At 43.0% G+C, this 19,766-nt stretch overlaps 1 protein-coding gene across 1 annotated transcript in view; it reads right to left on the bottom strand.

Annotated features, from left to right (window-relative positions):
- Positions 1–19,766, bottom strand: part of ERCC6 (ERCC excision repair 6, chromatin remodeling factor) — a 154,266-nt gene that overhangs the window by 17,166 nt on the left and 117,334 nt on the right. The window contains exons 11-16 of the mRNA XM_038744022.1: positions 16,353–16,469; positions 15,738–15,833; positions 9,656–9,874; positions 8,662–8,772; positions 5,141–5,260; positions 2,301–2,395 (exon numbers count right to left, since the gene is read on the bottom strand). Coding sequence (XP_038599950.1) covers positions 2,301–2,395; positions 5,141–5,260; positions 8,662–8,772; positions 9,656–9,874; positions 15,738–15,833; positions 16,353–16,469 — 758 coding nt within the window. The remainder of the gene's footprint in view (positions 1–2,300; positions 2,396–5,140; positions 5,261–8,661; positions 8,773–9,655; positions 9,875–15,737; positions 15,834–16,352; positions 16,470–19,766) is intronic.

Here is a 19,766-nt window from a genome sequence, read left to right as displayed (position 1 = left end):
AATCCTCCAAACTCAAGGGAAAACTTGGAGCCACATGGAGTTTACTCACCAGAGCTATTAAGCGGTAGGAGAAACATATGAGACTCTTGAGTGACTCTCTATTAACCTTTAAACAACCCAGTAAATTGTTAACCGTGGGAAATTCATTTCGGCAATCACATAACCCACCAGGTAACTGCTGTTCTCCAATGTCTTCAGCCATTTATATTCAAAATAGCCTCTCATGGCAAAAAGGCTGAAGGAATGATACATTTGATAGAAAAACTCCCGAGAAATAAAACCAGTTTTCCTAACAACACCCGGCGGCAAGTTCCATAAATCAAGATGAGGCAGTAATATGGACAAAATCTCCTTAGCGCTACTAGGCTACGAATAAGAACAATAATTGTCAGAGAAAACCCAGGCAGAACACTGTAGGAAACTTATACAAACTGTGGTGCAGGAGATAACAAGCACTGAAATAATGCTGCCGGTATTTCAGCAATTAGTTTTTCCACTCCTCACTACTTGTGGAATCCGTCAGGCAATCAATCCATGGTATTTACTGAGCGCTTCTGTGTGCACAGCACTGTCCTAAGCACTTAGGAGAGTACAGTACAACAGAGTTGTTAGACATAATCCCTGCCCTGCTTCTAATCTAGAGGAAGTTTGGGCCTCAGTTACCTCATCTGTAAAAAGGGGACTGAGACGGTGAGCCCCATGTGAGACAGGGTCTGTGTCCAACCTGATTTGCTTGTCTCCACCCCAGCGCTTAGTACAGTGCCTCTCACATAGTAAGCACAGTGCCTGGCACATAGTAAGTGCTTAATACCATTATTAAGCCAACCAAGAGGCTTAATAAAGTCACAATGCTGGGGGTTTGGGCAGAACAAATTACATAGCTATAATGTATTTATTTATATGCTGGTAGAGAGGTAGTGTGGCTCAGTGGAAAGAGCACGGACTTGGGAGTCAGAGGTCACGGGTTCTAATCCCGGCTCCACCGCTTGTCAGCTGGGTGACCTTGGGCAAGTCACTTAACTTCTCTGTGCCTCAGTTACCTCGTCTGCAAAATTTGGATTAAGACTGCGAGCCTCACGTGGGACAACCTGATTACCTTGTATCCCCCCTAGCACTTAGAACAGAGCACAGTAAGCACTTAACGAATACTATCATTATTATTATTATTATTATTGTAATTTATTTATTTATATTAACATCTGTCTTCCCCTCTAGGCTATAAACTCGTTGGGCAGGGGGGATGTGGCTGTTTACTGTTACACTGTACTCTCCCAAGCACTTGGTACAGTGCTCTGCACACAGTTAGTGCTCAATAAATATGCCTGAATGAACGAATGCGTGATCAAAGGAGTAAAAACGCCTTTGGCTTTGGTCAGACCAAGCAAAATGAAGGCTGGTGAGAGCCTCTCTTCTCCCCCCAACCAAAAAAAAAGGAGTGTGAGTCTTCAATGACATGAAGAATCATATTAAGAATCACCACTCATTCATTCAATCGTATTTATTGAGCGCTTACTGTGTGCTAAGCGCTTGGGAAGTACAAGTCGGCAACATATAGAGACGGTCCCTATTCGACAATGGGCTCACCATGAGCACACATTCCCTCGGCCTGGAACTCCCTTCCCCAACAAATCTGCCAGACCCCAGCTCTATGTCTCCTCAAATCCCTCCATCTCCAGAAAGCCTTCCCCGATTACTTAACCACACACCAAGTTGTGTCACCTCATTAGTCACCCTCAGCTCACAACACCATTTTAACCACTGGCTCAGTCTTATTAGTTATCTACGGGCAGATTTTCTATATGCCAACCATCTGTAGAAGTTGACATTCTAATAAATAATGAAAAGCATTAAAACACGGAATACAATGGGCACGTATGTTAGAGTGGCTGAATTTCTGCCCGGGACTCAAATTTGCAGCTGGCGTGGTGAGTTCTACCCTTATTGATAAAACAATCTGATGGGTCTGACACCTGTCTCCATGTTTTGTTTTATTGTCTGTCTCCCCCTTCTAGATTGTGAGCCCGTTGTTGGGTAGGGACCGTCTCTATATGTTGCCGACTTGCACTTCCCAAGCGCTCAGTACAGTGCTCTGCACACAGTAAGCGCTCGATAAATACGATTGAATGAATCAATGAATGAACCAGACTGGTGTGAACACCCTGGGAACTGGTCATTTTGCAGCCAGAAATCACTGGGGCATGCACCGAATATGAAAAATCCACCCCGGCTGATCGCAGAACATTAAAAAAGCTACTCGCTGAACAGAAACAAACAATAGGTAATGGGTTCATTCTACTGACCTGTGGTACATTTTTTCTTCAATGGTTCCTGCAGTGAGGAGTCGATAAACAGTCACTTGCTTCTTCTGACCTATTCTCCAAGCACGCTCTCGAGCCTATAGAGTTAGACAATATTCCGAGGATGTCAAATTAATCCACGAAGGAAGCTGAGTTTAAAGGGACAACAAAAAAGGGAGTACAGAGGGGTCACGGGTGGGATTACGGGTCAATCGAATAATCAATTAGATTTGCGTGGGGTAATAATAATAACGATGGCATTTATTAAGCGCTTACTATGTGCAAAGCACTGTTCTAAGCGCTGGGGGGATACAAGGTGATCAGGTTGTCCCACAGGGGGCTCACAGTCTTAATCCCCATATTACAGATGAGGTGACTGAGGTCCAGAGAAGTTATGTGACTTGCCCAAAGTCACATAGCTGACAATTGGCGGAGCCGGGATTTGAACCCACGACTACTGACTCCAAAGCCCGGGCTCTTTCCACTGAGCCAGCATGACCCCAACTACTGCTTCAACTCCCAAAACAACCCTCCCATGATATTTCCATTGATTTTCATCCACTTTCATAGTAATGTTGAATTCTGATAAATTCCCTGGAGCTTACTCTGTGATCTTGGGAAAGTTCACCTCAGTGAGAAGCGACATGGCTCAGTGGAAAGAGCCCGGGCTTGGGGATCAGAGTTCGTGGGTTCTAATCCCGGCCCCGCCACTTGTCAGCTGTGTGACCTTGGGCAAGTCACTTCACTTCTCTGGGCCTCAGTGACCTCATCTGGAAAATGGGGACGAAGACTGTGAGCCCCCCGTGGGACAACCTGATCACCTTGTATATCCCCCGGTGCTTAGAACAGTGCTTGGCACATAGTAAGCGCTTAACAAATACCAACATTATTATTTAGTCACCTGTAAAATGGGGATCCGACATCTGTTCTTCCTCCCCAATCCGCCTTAGACTATGAGAATAGACTATAGAAGCAGCGTGGCTCAGTGGAAAGAGTGCGGGCTTGGGAATCAGAGATCATGGGTTCGAATCCCACTCCGCCACTTAGCTGTGTGACCTTGGGCAAGCCACTTAACTTCTCTGTGCCTCAGTTACCTCATCTGTAAAATGGGGATTAAGACTGTGAGCCCCAAGTGGGACAACCTGATCACCTTGTATCCCCCCAGCACTTAGAACAGTGCTTTGCACATAGTAAGCGCTTAACAAATACCACCATAATAAAAATAATAATAATAATGAGACCCATGTGGGACAGGGACTGTGTCTGCCCTAATTAACTTATACCTGTCCCGGCATGTAGTACAGTGATGAACATAATCAGCACTTAAATACCAGAAGCATAATTATTAGGTGGGCCATGTTACTGGGACAGTCAGTCAGTCAATCTCATTTATTAAGACTAGACTGTGAGCCCGCTGTTGGGTAGGGACTGTCTCTATATGTTGCCAACTTGTACTTTCCAAGCGCTTAGTACAGTGCTCTGCACACAGTAAGCGCTCAATAAATATGATTGATTGACTAAACGCTTCGGAGAGTACGATATATTAATTCTCAGACACATTCCCTGCCCATCCTGGGCTCTGGCCATCCTCTTTCTCCAGGAAACACCCAGCTAGATGGGACACCCGGGAAAGAGAATCTTTGGGGTGGCACGGCATTGGGGATGGAGAATTCCCCATCCCACAACCGCGAATGGCACCAGGGATTACTTGGGGGAAATACGTCATCCAAATGGGATGACTTCAGAGATCTTTGAAGGCACACCTCCTCCAAGGGGCCTTCCCAGACTAAGCCCCACTTAACAAACACGCCAGTTACCACCCCATCAGAAACTGTTACATTTCTATAGCACGTTTTACATTACCTACTTAGCAATCGATTGTACGTATTAATTCCGAAGACTATAACAATAATGGCGACAATAATAACAGCGGAGCACTTAAATGATGGCAATAATAATAATGATGGCATTTATTAAGCGCCTACTATGTGCAAAGCACTGTTCTAAGCGCTGGGGAGGTTACAAGGTGATCAGGCTGTCCCACGTGGGGCTCACAGTTTGAATCCCTATTTTACAGATGAGGTAACTGAGGCCCAGAGAAGTGAAGTGACTTGCCCAAAGTCACACAGCTGACAACTGGAAGAGCTGGGATTTGAACCCATGACCTCTGACTCCAAAGCCTGGGCTCTTTTCCACTGAGCCACGCTGCTTCTCACTTACTATGTGTCAGGCCAGCACTTAGAACAGTGCTTTGCACATAGTAAGCGCTTAACAAATATTATTATTATTATTATTATTATTATTATTATTATTATTATTATTATTATTATTATTCTGAGGGCCAGAGTAGATAGAAGGCAATCAGGCCGGAGACAGTCTCTGCTCACAATGGGCTCACAGGGCACTGAATCCCCATTTTACAGAGCAGGAAACTGAGGCACGGAGAACTTAGATGATTTACCCAAGGTTGCCCAGCAGGCAAGTAGCAGGGCCCAGATTAGAACTCAGGTCCTCTGACTCCCAGTCCTAAGCTCTTTCCATTATGCCATACTGCTTCCATGCTACTTTGCCTACGGCATCCTCTGCAAACTTTCCTCAGTTTTTAGGAAGTATAAAATTAGTTGTGGTCTAATAGCCAGGAAGACAACTGCTCCCCGTGTTTGAAGATCATCGCCGCATTTTCTTGCTAACAGGAAGTGAGGGAATAAATAGATTACAGCACAAAGTGATATTTACAGACACCTGTGTTTACGCATGGCCAAGCCAGATTTCTATAAATGATCCCAATTTATTCACGTAAAGTCCGAAATTTCTGCTTTGAATTGGATGTCGAGCAAACAAACCTGTGTGTCTGTACTGGGGTTCCAGTCAGGATCATAGATGATAACCCTGTTCGCTCCCGTCAGGTTGACTCCGATCCCACCGACACGCGTGGTGAGAAGAAACACAAAAATCGAAGTGTCCTGTCAACAACACAAGAGGCTTTGAGTTAAACGAGGCACCTAAATTTAGCATTTTGTTTTGTGTGTTCATTTTCATCTAACCCGTCGGAGACCAACAACTGCTGGCCTGGCTCTCCAAACACAATTCATTCTCTCATCTCTAGACTGTAGGCTCATTATGGGCAAGGAACGGGTCTGCTAATTTTGTTGCATTGTAATAATAATGATAATAATATTAATAATAATAATAATAATAACAACAACAACAATAATAATAATAATAATAATAATAATAACAATAATAGCATTTATTAAGCACTTACTATGTGCAAAGCACTGTTCTAAGCGCTGTATTCTACCAAGGGCATAGATCAATGCTCTGCATGTAGTAAGCGCTCAATAAATACCACCGACTGACCGATCTCTGCTCAAGCAGGACTCTTCCCCTTCTAGATTGTGAGCCCGTTGTTAGGTAGGGACCGTCTCTATCTGTTGCCGACTTGTACTTCCCAAGCGCTTAGTACAGTACTCTGCACACAGTAAGCGCTCAATAAATACGACTGAATGAACGAATAAATGAGTGACCCGTAATGTTGGTTTGTTTTATGTTTTCTGTTGCTGGTTGGTATCTGTCAATACCTGTTAATCAATCAATCTTATTTATTGAGTGCAGAGCACTGTACTAAGTGCTTGGGAGAGTAAAACAGAGTTTGTAGACACATTCTCTGCCCACAGAGAGCTCACAGTCTAGAGGGAGAGAACTTTCTCAAATTGGGAATAAGACCTATAAATAGGATTGAAGGGCAGGCGGCTACTCAAGATTAACTGAAACTAACATACAAGAGCTTTTGTTTAGTTCTTTTTCTATCTTTTGCACAATCTAAACATGGAAGCATCTGCCTGGGTGCTCAACAATATTAGATACTGAAATTCAGTAAAAACAAAACAAAACCAAAAAACCCTCTCCATCGAGTTCACTCAACTCTGACAGTTTTCCAACACTAAAGGAAATGCAAGGTAGCAAATTTCCTCTTTTCAAAACTTGCTTGAAATTCTAAGAATGCTTTCATTTTGATGGTTTAGTTGCTGTGACAAAGGTGGCAAATAAACTCATGTGGTTCATTCATTCATTCATTCAATCGCATTTATTGAGCGCTTACCGTGTGCACAGCACTGTACTAAGCGCTTGGGAAGTACAAGTTGGCAACATATAGAGGCGGTCCCTACCAAACAGCGGGCTCACTCCTAAATCCGCAACAGCACTTGGTTTAAAGTAATACAGAGGCCGATACAGATGAAAATCAGACAGGAGAAGCACTTTTACAAAAGAAAAAATAAAAATACAATAGTAGCAGCATTTTTTGAGCATGGTCTTGGTGCGCTTTCACTGTACTATACACTTGGGAAATATAAAATAAAGAAGTGAACTGCTTCCTGCCCACTTGGCGTTTATACTCTAATGGGGAGATGAACATGAAAATATTTACAGCTGGAGTAGGTAAAATAAATAATTGTAGCGCACATATTTCCATGGGTGTGCTCCACGCCACTTATGTATATCTGTATATATCAATTTATTTATTTATATTGATGCCTGTTTACCTGTATTGATGTCTGCCTCCCCCTCTCTAGACTGTGAGCCTGTTGTGGGCAGGGACTGTCTCTATTGCTGTATTGTACTTTCCAAGCGCTTTCCAGAAAATATGACTGAATGAATGAAAAGTTGCAAATAAATTCTTAAGTGTTGTTATTATTTCAACCTACAACCACACGCCAGTGACTATATTCTAAATGACTGAAATCACTTTCAAAGCCAACTTGCTTATCTGTTCAATCTAGCATGGGTATCCTAGCCTATTCTGAGGGTGGGTAAAGATCACTTTCTTCTAGGATAGGCCTTTCTGGAGTGGCTCAGCCTTCAAAAGCAACGTCTTCCCTAAATAGCATATCTCTTATACCCCTAAAATGAATAAAGGAGTCAGAGGGATGTGCAGAACTTGGAAAGGATTCAGAAGAGGCCAACAAAGATGATTTCATGGTTGGAAAATAGCATCTAAAAGTGCAGATTACAGGAAAAGGGGATGTTTAGTCTGGAGAGGACACGGCTGAAGGGTAATTCAATTCGGTAGTCGAGTACTTTTAAGGATCTTGCTCAGAAGATGGTGACCTGTTCACTGTTGCTATTGAGACTAGCTTAACTGTGAGCCCGCTGTTGGGTAGGGACCGTCTCTATATGTTGCCAACTTGTACTTCCCAAGTGCTTAGTACAGTGCTCTGCACACAGTAAGCGCTCAATAAATACGATTGAATGAATGAATGAATGAAGGAATGAATGAACTGTAGTCTGAACGACTTAAGTGCCAGGAAGAGCTGGTAAACACTGAAACAGGTTACATACACTGAGGAGAGTTCTGAAGTTGCCATTTCTGGAAATCCAAATTATCTGGGGTAATTTAAGCGAGTGTCTAACTGAAAAACAGAGGCCAGATTTCTTTTTGAGAACCACCTGGCCCTAAAACTATCTTATCCCAGTACATATTCGAATAATCAGATGAGCTTCAATTACTTTTTTTGAATAGCATATTTTAAGTGCCTACTATGTGTCAAACAATCTTCTAAGGTACAAATTAATTAAGTGGGACACAAACCCTGTCCTGCATGGAGCTTACAGTCTAAGCAGGAGGGAGAACAGGTACCCCCATTTTACAGTTGACAAAACTGAGGCAGAGAGAAGTAAAGTGAATTAAACAGAGAGAAGCAGCATGGCTCAATGGAAAGAGCCCGGGCTTGGGAGTCAGAGGTCATGGGTTCTAATCCCGGCTCCGCCACTTATCGGCTGTGTGACTTTAGGCAAGTCCCTTAACTTTTCTGTGCCTTAGTTACCTCAACTGTAAAATGGGGATTAAGATTGTGAGCCCCACGGGGGACAACCTGATCACCTTGTATCCCCCCCGGTGCTTAGAACAGTGCATTGCACAGAGTAAGCGCTTAACAAATACCACCATTATTATTAAGTGACTTGCCCAAGGTCTCACAGCAAGCAAGTGGCAGAGCCTGGATTAGAACTCAGGTTATCTTACTCCCAGGCCCATGCGCTCTTCACTAGGCTACAGGACTTCTCACTTTACTATCTTCACAATAATTTTGTCAAGTATGACCTCCGATTTTACAAATGAAGAAATGGAAGCAGAGTCCCTCACGGCAACTACCAGCTAGTATTTAGACCAGGGGATCCCTCAGAGTTTGTTAACTACTGAGCGACTCTAATTTCAGAACTCTATATTCTCTTCATTCATTCATTCAATAGTATTTATTGAGCACTTACTGTGTGCAGAGCACTGTACTAAGCGCTTGGGAAGTACAAGTTGGTGACATATCTCTTACATTAATAAAAGGCTTCTGCTGCAAAGTAAACTCCTCACCTCATTATATCTTGTTATAAGTGGCTGCCTGGAAGCTATTGTAGTAGTACCATCCATCTTAAGATAGGAATACTTTTGTTCTCTGAGAAACACTTCGAGTATATGCAGCATCTGCGGTGAAGAAAAGACAGGCAAAATCAAATAAACAGAGTGTGGTCCTAATCCTTACCTTCTCCATCGACCACCCATGAGATCGAAAAGAAGTCGGATTCCCGCTAGCGTTGCTCAGAGAGGAGAGTCGCACGGTAATTAAATAATAATAATAATAATAATAATAATAATAATAATGGTAGCATTTATTAAGTGCTTACTATGTGCAAAGCGCTGTTCTAAGCGTTGGGGAGGTTAATAAGGTGATCAGGTTGTCCCACGGGGGGGCTGACAGTCTTCATCCCCATTTTACAGATGAGGGAACTGAGGCCCAGAGAAGTGAAGTGACTTGCCCAAAGTCATACAGCTGACAAGTGGCGGAGCTGGGATTTGAACCCATGACCTCTGACTCCAAAGCCTGTGCTCTTTCCACTGAGCCACGCCGCTTAAAAAAAAAGTTGGTGGGATTCTAACTTTTCCCCAGGCCTTTCCATTCATTCACTTGGTAAAGAATGCCTTGATTTGAGACGCTATCCCCTGTGATTCTGCATTCACACATTGGAAGCAGCGTGGCTCAGTGGAAAGATCATGGGCCCCACGGGCTTTGGAGTCAGAGGTCATGAGTTCAAATCCCGGCTCTGCCAATTGTCAGCTGTGTGACTTTGGGCAAGTCACTTCACTTCTTTGTGCCTCAGTTCCCTCACCTGTAAAATGAGGATTAAGACTGTGAGCCCCACGTGGGACAACCTGATCACCTTGTATCCCCCCAGCACTTAGAACAGTGCTTTGCACATAGTAAGCACTTAACAAATATCATTATTATTATTATTATTATTATTATTATTATTATTCACGGTTCTCTTGAGTGAACGACTATTCCTGTCTCGGAGGGATGGACGCTCACCTGTCGTGACTGAGAAAAGAGAAGCACTCGGTGGCCTTGTTTATGCCATATTTTCAGCAGAGACTCGACCACTATCATTTTGCCAGACCGCTTCCAGTATCCAAATTGATCTTCTTCCTCTAGTTCATCATCTGGAACGCTTTTGAGGATCTTGGGCCCCCCGGAGAAGAGATCGGGGTGGTTGCACATCTTTCTTAAGGCCATGAGACCCGGGAAAATCTACAGAGTGAAAGCGAGTTTATTCATTCTCCAGCTATTCATTCCACCACGCAGGGACTCGTTGGAACGCAAAGGAATGGGGTTAGCTAAAACGCACAACACAGTTTGGATAATATTCTTTCCATTCTTTCCCAAGGGAAACAGCCCAGGGCGCCAAATCTAATATTGCTTCAACTTGCTCCAGATCAAAGGTCTGGTCTGTTCCAGCTCAAACCTGTGGCTAGACCACGGGCTTGGGAGTCAGAAGGTCATAGGTTCTAATCCTGGCTCTGCCACGTATCTGCTGGGTGACCTTGGGCGAGTCACTTCACAAAATGGAGATCAGACAAACCCGATCACGACACTTCAAAGCCCTACTGATAGCTCACCTCCTCCAGGAGGCCTTCCCAAACCGAGCCCCCTCCTTCCACTCCCCTTCCTCCTCCTTCCCCTCCCCACATCACCTGTATATATGTATACGTGTTTGTAAGTATTTATTACTCCATTTATTTATTTTATTTGTACATATTTATTCAATTTATTTTATTTTGTTACTATGTTTGGTTTTGTGGCCTGTCTTCCCCTTCTAGACTGTGAGCCCGCTGTTGGGTAGGGACCGTCTCTATATAATAATAATAATAATGATAGCATTTATTAAGCACTTACTATGTGCAAAGCACTGTTCTAAGCACTGGGGAGGTTACAAGGTGATCAGGTTGTCCCACGGGGAGCTGACAGTCTTCACCCCCATTTTACAGATGAGGGAACTGAGGCCCAGAGAAGTGAAGTGACTTGCCCAAAGTCACACAGCTGACAATTGGCGGAGCTGGGATTTGAACCCATGACCTCTGACTCCAAAGCCCGGGCTCTTTCCACTGAGCCACACTGCTTCTCTATATGTTGCTGACTTGTACTTCCCAAGCGCTTAGTACAGTGCTCTGCACACAGTAAGCGCTCAATAAATACGATTCAACGAACGAGCTTCTTTGGGCCTCAGTTACCTCACGTGTAATATGGGGATTGAGACTGTGAGTTCCGCATGGGGCAGGGACTGCGTCCAACTCGATTGGCTTGTATCCACCCCAGCGCTTAGTACAGTGCTTGGCAAATAGTAAGCACTTAATAAATACCATTATCATTATTATTTGGGTAAGGACCCGTCTAGTTTAAGGATCCAATGGGAGGGTCCAATCCTGGTCCTAAGGACTGGAGATGGGTTTCAGGTCGAGCTCCTCTTGATCCAGGTTAGAGCTTTGCAGGCTAAGGACTCCTCAAATTCCCAAGGGAAGCCCCCAAACAGGCCCCGCTTTCCAGTCTCCCCCGGCTTGGGATTGACCTGGGGATCAACTGACTCGCTGGTGGGGACAGTTGAAGGGGACAGGTCCCCTAAGGAAGTGTTGAACCTGATCAATGATAACTCAAAACTATCAGGTTGGTCCAGAACTGGATGGAATTTCAACCTCTTGACTTGCCACACTCAGGTATGGTGAGCTCATCTCTCCCCCTCCCCAATTCTGGTTTTTCTCAAAATTCCTGCTTCTTTCATATCTTTGAAGGTCTTTTCTGGGGAACGCTTTCATATTCTGGGTGGAAACAGGCAACCAGGGTAATGCCTGGGCAGGGAAAATGAAAAGCAAGTAGGGAAGCAAAGATACAAGAACCATACTGACACTATGATCTCGAGCCCAGGATTTGGATTTTTCTTGATCCACACATGGGAAAGAAAAATAATTGTATGTAACTAAAAAGACTGTATTAATTAAATGATGGGGCAATAAACTCAGCTTCCTGATCACCATGGCTCTGACCAATGCTGAATTTATGAGCACAAGAGAGTAAGAGAGACAGAGTATTATTACAGTGTGACTGCAAAATTAGGAGGTGATTCAGTTAGGAAGAGAAAATATTCCAATCATTATAAATGTTTCACCTAGAACAAAGAGTAAGTGAATTGTGTGGATGCCCTCAATATATTTAACAGATATGTGCTAGTTAATAATCAAAATAATATTGATGATGGTATTTGTTACTCTGTTTCTCTTACTATGTGCCAAGCACTGTTCTAAGCACTGGGGTAGACACAAGGTAATCAGGTTGTCCCATGTGGGGCTCATGACTTAAGCCCCATTTTACAGATGAGGTAACTGAGGCACAGAGAAGTTAACTGACTTGCCCAAGGTTATACAGCTGCTAAGTGGTGGAGCCGGGCACTTTTCACTAAGCCACACTGTTTCTAGTTAGTCACCAGTGGCGACAATTATTTTTCCCAATATAAAATGGATCCTTTTCGATGCTTCAACAAACACTGATGAACTATTCTTTTCCCTGCACTAGGACAAAAAACACAGTATTGTAAAGCCAGAATAGCCAGGACAAAACCACCTGTTAAACAGCTGCTAGATGTAGTAGAGTCATCTTCTGGTTTGAAGAGAAAGCTGCCTACGGTGACATTGTATCCACTATGAAAGTGATTTCTTTGAGAGAGAATCTCTTCCACACTTTGCTCTGCCCCCTCCAATCTGGCTTCCGCCCCCTCCACTCCACCGAAACTGCACTCTCAAAGGTCACCAATGACCTCCTTCTCGTCAAATCCAACGGCTCCTATTCCATCCTAATCCTCCTCGACCTCTCAGCTGCCTTCGACACTGTGCACCACCCCCTTCTCCTCAACACGCTATCCAACCTTGGCTTCACAGACTCCGTCCTCTCCTGGTTCTCCTCATCTCTCTGGCCGTTCATTATCAGTTTCCTTCGTGGGCTCTTCCTCCCCTTCCCATCCCCTTACTGTGGGGGTTCCTCAAGAATCAGTTCTCGGTCCCCTTCTGTTCTCCATCTATACTCACTCCCTCGGTCAACTCATTCGCTCCCACGGCTTCAACTATTATCTCTACGCTGCTGACACCCAAATCTACATCTCCACCCTGTTCTCTCTCCCTCCCTCCAGGCTTGTATCTCCTCCTGCCTTCAGGCCATCTCCATCTGGATGTCTGCCCACCATCTAAAACTCAACATGTCCAAGACTGAGCTCCTTATCTTCCCCGTCCTTTCCCTGGCTTTCCCGTCACTGTGGATGGCATTACCATCCTTCCCATCTCACAAGCCCGCAACTTTGGTGTCATCCTTGACTCCACTCACAACCAATCCGTCACCAAACCGGTCTCACCTTCACAACATCGCCAAGAACTACTCTTTCCTCTCCATCCAAACCGCTACACTGCTGGTTCAATCTCTCATCCTATCCCAACTGGATTACTTCATCAGCCTCCTTTCTGATCTCCAATCCTCCTGTCTCTCCCCGCTTCAGTCTATACTTCACTCTGCTGCCCTGAGTCTCTTTGTACAGAAATGCTCAGGGCATGTCATTCCCCTCCTCAAAAATCTCCAGTGGTTGCCTGTCAACTTTCGAATCAAGGAAAAACTCCTCACTCTCAGCTTCAAGGCCGTCCATCACCTCGCCCCCTCCTATCTCACCTCCCTTCTCTCCTTCTCCAGCCCAGCCCGCACCCTCCACTCCTCAGCCGCTAACCTCCTCACCAGGCCTCGTTCTCGCCTGTCCCGCCGTCGTCCCCCGGCCCACGTCCTCGTCGACCCCCTGGCCTGGAATGCCCTCCCTCCCCACATCTGCCAAGCTAGCTCTCTTCCTCCCTTCAGGGCCCTGCTGGGAGCTCACCTCCTCCAGGAGGCCTTCCCAGACTGAGCCCCCCCTTTCCTCTCCTCCTCCTCCCCATCACCCCCTCCCTTCCTATGCTCTACCACCTTCCCCTCCCCACAGCACTTGTATATATTTATTACTTGATTTTATTTGTACATATTTACTAAACTACTTTTGTTAATGATGTGTATATAGCTATAACTCTACTTATTCTGATGGTACTGACACCTGTCTACTTGCTTTGTTTTGTTGCTTGTCTCCCCCTTCTAGACTGTGAGCCCGTTGTTGGGTAGGGACCATCGCTATATGTTGCCGATTTGTACTTCCCAAGCACTTAGGACAGTGCTCTGCACACAGTAAGCGCTCAATAAATATGACTGACTGAATGAATGAATGTCCGTTAAAATACAAGAGTGCACCTTTTCTGGCTGCTTGCCAACTGGGGCTAGCACTGCTCAGACATCAATGGTTAAGAAGGGAAAGGTATGTCTTCCTCATAAGCCACTTGAAGTCTCATGCTGGGCCTTTAGGAGGAACCAGGAGGAGTATGGAGTCTCTTATCATCATCATCAGTATTTATTGAGTGCTGACTGTAGGCAGAACCTTGTACTAAATGCTTGGGAGAGAAGCAGCATGGCTTAGTGGAAAGAGCCCAGGCTTGGGAGTCAGAGGTCATGGGTTCTAATCCCGACTCTGCCACTTGTCAGCTGTGTGACTTTGAAACTCCTCACTCTCGGCTTCAAGGCTGTCCATCCTCTCGCCCCCTCCTACCTCATCTCCCTTCTCTCCCTCTCCAGCCCAGCCCGCACCCTCCGCTCCTCTGCCGCTAACCTCCTCAATGGGCCTCGTTCTCGCCTGTCCCGCCGTCGACCCCTGGCCCACGTCCTCCCCCTGGCCTGGAATGCCCTCCCTCCTCACGTCCGCCAAGCTAGCTCTCTTCCTCCCTTCAAAGCCCTACTGAGAGCTCACCTCCTCCAGGAGGCCTTCCCAGACTGAGCCCCCTTTTTCCTCTCCTCCTCTCCATCCCCCACAACCATACCTCCTTCCCATCCCCACAGAACTTGTATATATTTGTACAGATTTACTACTCTTTTTAGTAGTAAGTACATACTATTCTATTTATTTTGTTAATGATGTGCATATAGCTATAATTCTATTTGTTCTGATGATTTTGACACCTGTCCACATGTTTTGTTTTGTTGTCTGTCTCCCCCTTCTAGACTGTGAGCCCATTGTTGGGTAGGGACCGTCTCTGTATGTTGCCGACTTGTACTTCCCAAGCGCTTAGTACAGTGTTCTGCACACAGTAAGCGCTCAGTAAATACGATTGGATGAATGAATGAATGAATTTCACTTCTCTGTGCCTCAGTTACTTCTTCTGTAAAATGGGGATCAAGGCTGTGATCCCCAAGTGGGACAACTTGATAACCCTGTATCTACCCCAGTGTTTAGAACAGTGCTCGGCACATAGTAACTGCAGAACAAATACCAACATTATGCAGAACAAATACCAACATTCGACTTATTTATCTTTGCTATACCTTGCATCTACACCAGTGCTTAGTGCAGTGTTTGGGACATTGTAAGCACTGATACAAATACTATTATCGTCATCATCATCATCTCTTGAGAAGGTGGTCCTACTTTTCAGTTAGTAGACTACTGACTCAAGATCAGGAATGTGGACTGCCCACTTTGCAGTCCACGAAAAACCCAAGGAAAGCAGAGTTGTTAACTGTAATTTACCTTATTTCCGGTGGCTCTCCAAGATGAGATAGAACTCGCATTTAATTTTTTTTTTTTTGAAAGGAGACAAGGCAAAGTCCCTAGCGTAATGGTGAGCATTCCCTCTAAAAGTAAAAGAACTCCTCTTAAGGCCCAATGTCTGAGCTCTTGCTGACTTTATAGTGATTATATCCTTCATATTATTATTACTAACTCATTACTATTTAAAGTGCTTTGGGATTATCCGCTGGAAGAAAGATGCTCTATTCTACTTCATACGATTTCTCTAATGGGAACCTCCTGAGAAGCGATTATTTACAGATTTCTGAAGCCAGAATTCTGCGGAGCTGGAGAGAGAGATATAAATTAATATTAATTACTACACAATATATGTGAGTAAACACTCGGCCCAAATTGGGCCGAGTTAGCTATCCAGGGAACCGGTGATTTTTAACCCTTGGGATTTCCTTTTTCCATTTAGTGAACAATCATCCCTCACCAGCTAACCTGCATTTCTCCACTCAGAATCCTGTAGACTTCTTTGGAGTCGACAAAATTTTGATAGACTTCACGCTGCTCTGCTGTCAGGCGACAGAACAGTACCTACAAATAAAAACACGTGAACTACTGGGTTATTCTTGGAACCGAGGAAAGAAAAATATCACAAGGTTGAGAAAGAGAAGCTCTCTGTATGGCTTTCTTGTATTGAATGAAAATGGTCAAGAAAAGAATATTACAACTTACATACACTACCTAGTCTCCCTCCTATTTAGACTGTGAGCCCCATGTGGGACGGGACTGTATCCAATTTTGTAAAAAGGTGGGAGAAAATATCTCACGGCAGTAAATCGGAATCATTTTTTTTGAAACTTCCTTTCTGCTTTCTTTGGTACTACCCTCAACCCCACAGGACTGGTATACATATCTTTCAATGACATCTTATAAACTATTCATGTATATTAATGTCTGCCTCCCTCTCTAGACTGTAAGCTCACTGTGGGCAGGTACTTCGGTATATCACTCATGAATAACATTTGATCCCCTATTCATTAGTCCTTAGGCAACTTAAACTGAGGTGGTCTAACGCAGAGCACAGTTATGATTAAGCGATCACGTACGAACCTGTTCGTTTTTATCCGGCAGCGAAAGGCTCATTTTTACATCTGCCTTCATTCTCCGCAGGAGATAAGGGTTTATGGTGTCTCTCAAAACACACGCACATTTATAAGCTGTTTTTACCTTTAGTAAAAAGGAGGAAAAAAAATGGAATTTTTGAACAATAAAGTAGAACCGCCACCCTCCCCCACAAACTCCACCACAAGAGATTCATTAAATCTCGTTCCAGTGCTTAGAACAGTGCTTTGCATTACTCTACTTATTTATTATTACTCTACTTATTTATTTTACTTGTACATATTTATTCTATTTATTTTATTTTGTTAATATGTTTTATTTTGTTGTCTGTCTCCCCCTCCTAGACTGTGAGCCCGCTGTTGGGTAGGGACCGTCTCTATATGTTGCCAACTTGTACTTCCCAAGCGCTTAGTACAGTGCTCTGCACACGGTAAGCGCTCAATAAATATGATTGAATGAATTAATAGGTGCTTAACAAATACCACCATTATTATTATTAAATTAACAGTTGCTGCAAAGCATCATCACATAGAAAGGAATAGCATCCTTTACTCAATCTTTGATTTGGAGGGGTTTTTTTAATATCTGTGTTGGAATCTCTTTACAACAAAATATATTACTAGCATGGATATGTTCAACTTGACTGCTCAAACCTGCTCTATTTTTCCTACTAATTTATTTTATGCTAGAAACCTTAATGATTAGGTTTAACCATGCTATTCCTCCAAGGAAAACCCCCTTTATCAATGAATCTTTGCATATAATCTCCCATTCAACCAAAAGCTGCAAAACAACAGCTAATCTGCAAGATTGAAGATCAAAAGCTAAGAAGTAGTGGGGAGCGGTAGCAATGGGAGCTACCTGACAATAACCAAAGATTATTGCCCACTAGAGACCTCGATAGTCAGCTCAAGAAAATCCTTGCGATGGCAGAAAGAAAAGGTCATCGTGGTCTTAAATGGAACATATGGTTCTATAATGGATCACGGCTATTTGAGATGAGTATTAACTTAGATAATGGCTAAAAAAACCCCAGACCCCCCAAAAAACCCTCATCCTCCATTTACTTAAAGCCAAACAAAGAATTCAATAAATTATTCATATTTTTAAAAAAATCAAATTGGATATCCAATTTAGTAAATTACTCATCAGTGCCATAGGCAGAATCTCAACTCAAGTCCAAATTCCAGAAACTTCTCCAACCAATGCTTGACAATGAAGACGCTTAGTATACTGAGTATACTTCATAAATTTAGTTAGGAAATTTATATACCATGAAGGAAAATATCAAAGCAATCTACTAGTATAATTTCCGAAGACACTGAAGATATCTAGGGCACACTTTATTTGGAAAAAAAAAAAAATTATTCCAAGTCTACCATAAGAAACGGAGTTCTGTCACTAATGGATTCCTTCTACAAGTTATACTAATAATGGTAAGACTATATCTATGCTTACACAAGGAAGGTCAAATATTCCAAACATGTAATAATGTAGATGTGATTTAGTCATAAGAAACAGTAATACATTGTTGTCATGCTATAGCAGAGTCTGTAATTATCTCCTGGGCTTAAAGTTTTCTGCAGAATACAGGCCAAGGAAGAAAAAGAAATAAATGATGAGTCATCTGCCTCATTCCCCCTGACAAACACAAATTATTTCAACTGTTTCTCACCACCATCTTATGATAGATCAGTTCCTGATAGTACAGGAAAAATGCCGATGGCAGTTACAATTAAAAAAAAAAAATCCAAAATGAATGTGATTTAAAAAATTACCTAAGGAGCTGTTGTGATTTTAATTTTTATTACTCGGAGCCCTAAAACCTGGAGAATTGTATGCAGTAATTAAAACAGCCTTGCTAGTTAGTTTTAAACCTTAAAATAAAATATAGAGATTTTTGGGAATTTTTTTTACAATTTCCTTTTAAAAAGGCTTATGGCTGGAAGATAAAATAAAATATAGAGATTTTTGGGAATTTTTTTTACAATTTCCTTTAAAAAAAGCTTATGGCTGGAAGAGCCTCATAACTTCTGAAAAGTCTCATACACTCTCACTGATTAAACAGAACATCACCGATCAAAGCGATCTAAGTGGTTTGGTGGTGGAAGCTCAATTTGCCCAGTTGTCTGTTCTTCTTCACTGTTTTTCCAAGCCGGCTGACCTAATGAAATAGCTTCTCTGACTCAACTTCATCTATCAATCAATCAATCAATGCTATTATTGAGTGCTTACTATTTGCAGAGCACTACACCAAAGCAATACAACAAAATTAGCAGACAGGTTCCTTGCTCGTGACAAATTTATAGTCTAGAGTGCTATGGGGGAAATTCCTGATATAATAATTATCGAATACGTTGAATTTAGAGGCAGAAGGGCACCACAGAAATGAATGCACGCAAACATTTTAACAACTATTAATCCAGGACTGATAGTCTCGACAAAGACACCTGGAAGTCTCGCTGCAATTACTACCAATCAATCAATCAATCGTATTTATTGAGTGATGATTCAAAGCAATCTACTAGTATAATTTCTGAAGACACTAACGATATCTAGGACACACTTTATTTGGAAAAAAAATTATTCCGAGTCTACCATAAGAAACAGAGGTCTGTCACTAACATATAAATATTGGATTCCTTCTACAAGTTATACTAATAATGGTAAGACTATATCTATGCTTACACAAGGAAGGTCAAATATTCCAAGCATGTAATACTGTAGATGTGACGATGTGTACGATTGATGATTTATTGAGTGCTTACTGTGTGCAGAGCACTGTACTAAGCGCTTGGGAAATACAAGTTGGCAACATATAGAGACGGTCCCTACCCAACAGTGGGCTCACAGTCTAGAAGGGGGAGACAGAGAACAAAACCAAACATATTAACAAAATAAAATAAATAGAATAGATATGTACAAGTAAAATAAATAGAGTAATAAATACGTACAATCGTATATACATATATACAGGTGCTGTGGGGAAGGGAAGGAGGCAAGACGGGGGGGATGGAGAGCGGGACTTCCCACTACCAAACTGGGAAGTGGTTTTAGGTCGTTGATTTTATCCATCACGAACTAGAGATCTGAGGAGAATGAATTCATCTAACACGCATCACTAAGCAGTCATCAAGATGGCACCTCTTTGGGAATTACTGATGCTACCTGGATTTGAAACACTGTTAGGCAAAAGAGTTTCCATAAATCACTAATACCCTAAAATTGTTGCCTTGTGGTTTTAGAAGCATCCCATCCTCTTACTGGGGGCGTTTTCGCTGTGTTTCGGCTGGAGTTCAGGAGCAGAACTACAGGCCTACAGAACTACAGGCCGCTCTTTCAAATATCTCTATTTATTTATTTATTTTACTTGTACATATCTATTCTATTCATTTTATTTTG

Source organism: Tachyglossus aculeatus, chromosome 3 (genome assembly GCF_015852505.1).
Source record: "Tachyglossus aculeatus isolate mTacAcu1 chromosome 3, mTacAcu1.pri, whole genome shotgun sequence".
Lineage (NCBI taxonomy): Eukaryota > Metazoa > Chordata > Mammalia > Monotremata > Tachyglossidae > Tachyglossus > Tachyglossus aculeatus.
The sequence above is the reverse complement of the archived record's forward strand: the minus strand, read 5'-3'. Positions and strand labels throughout refer to the sequence as shown.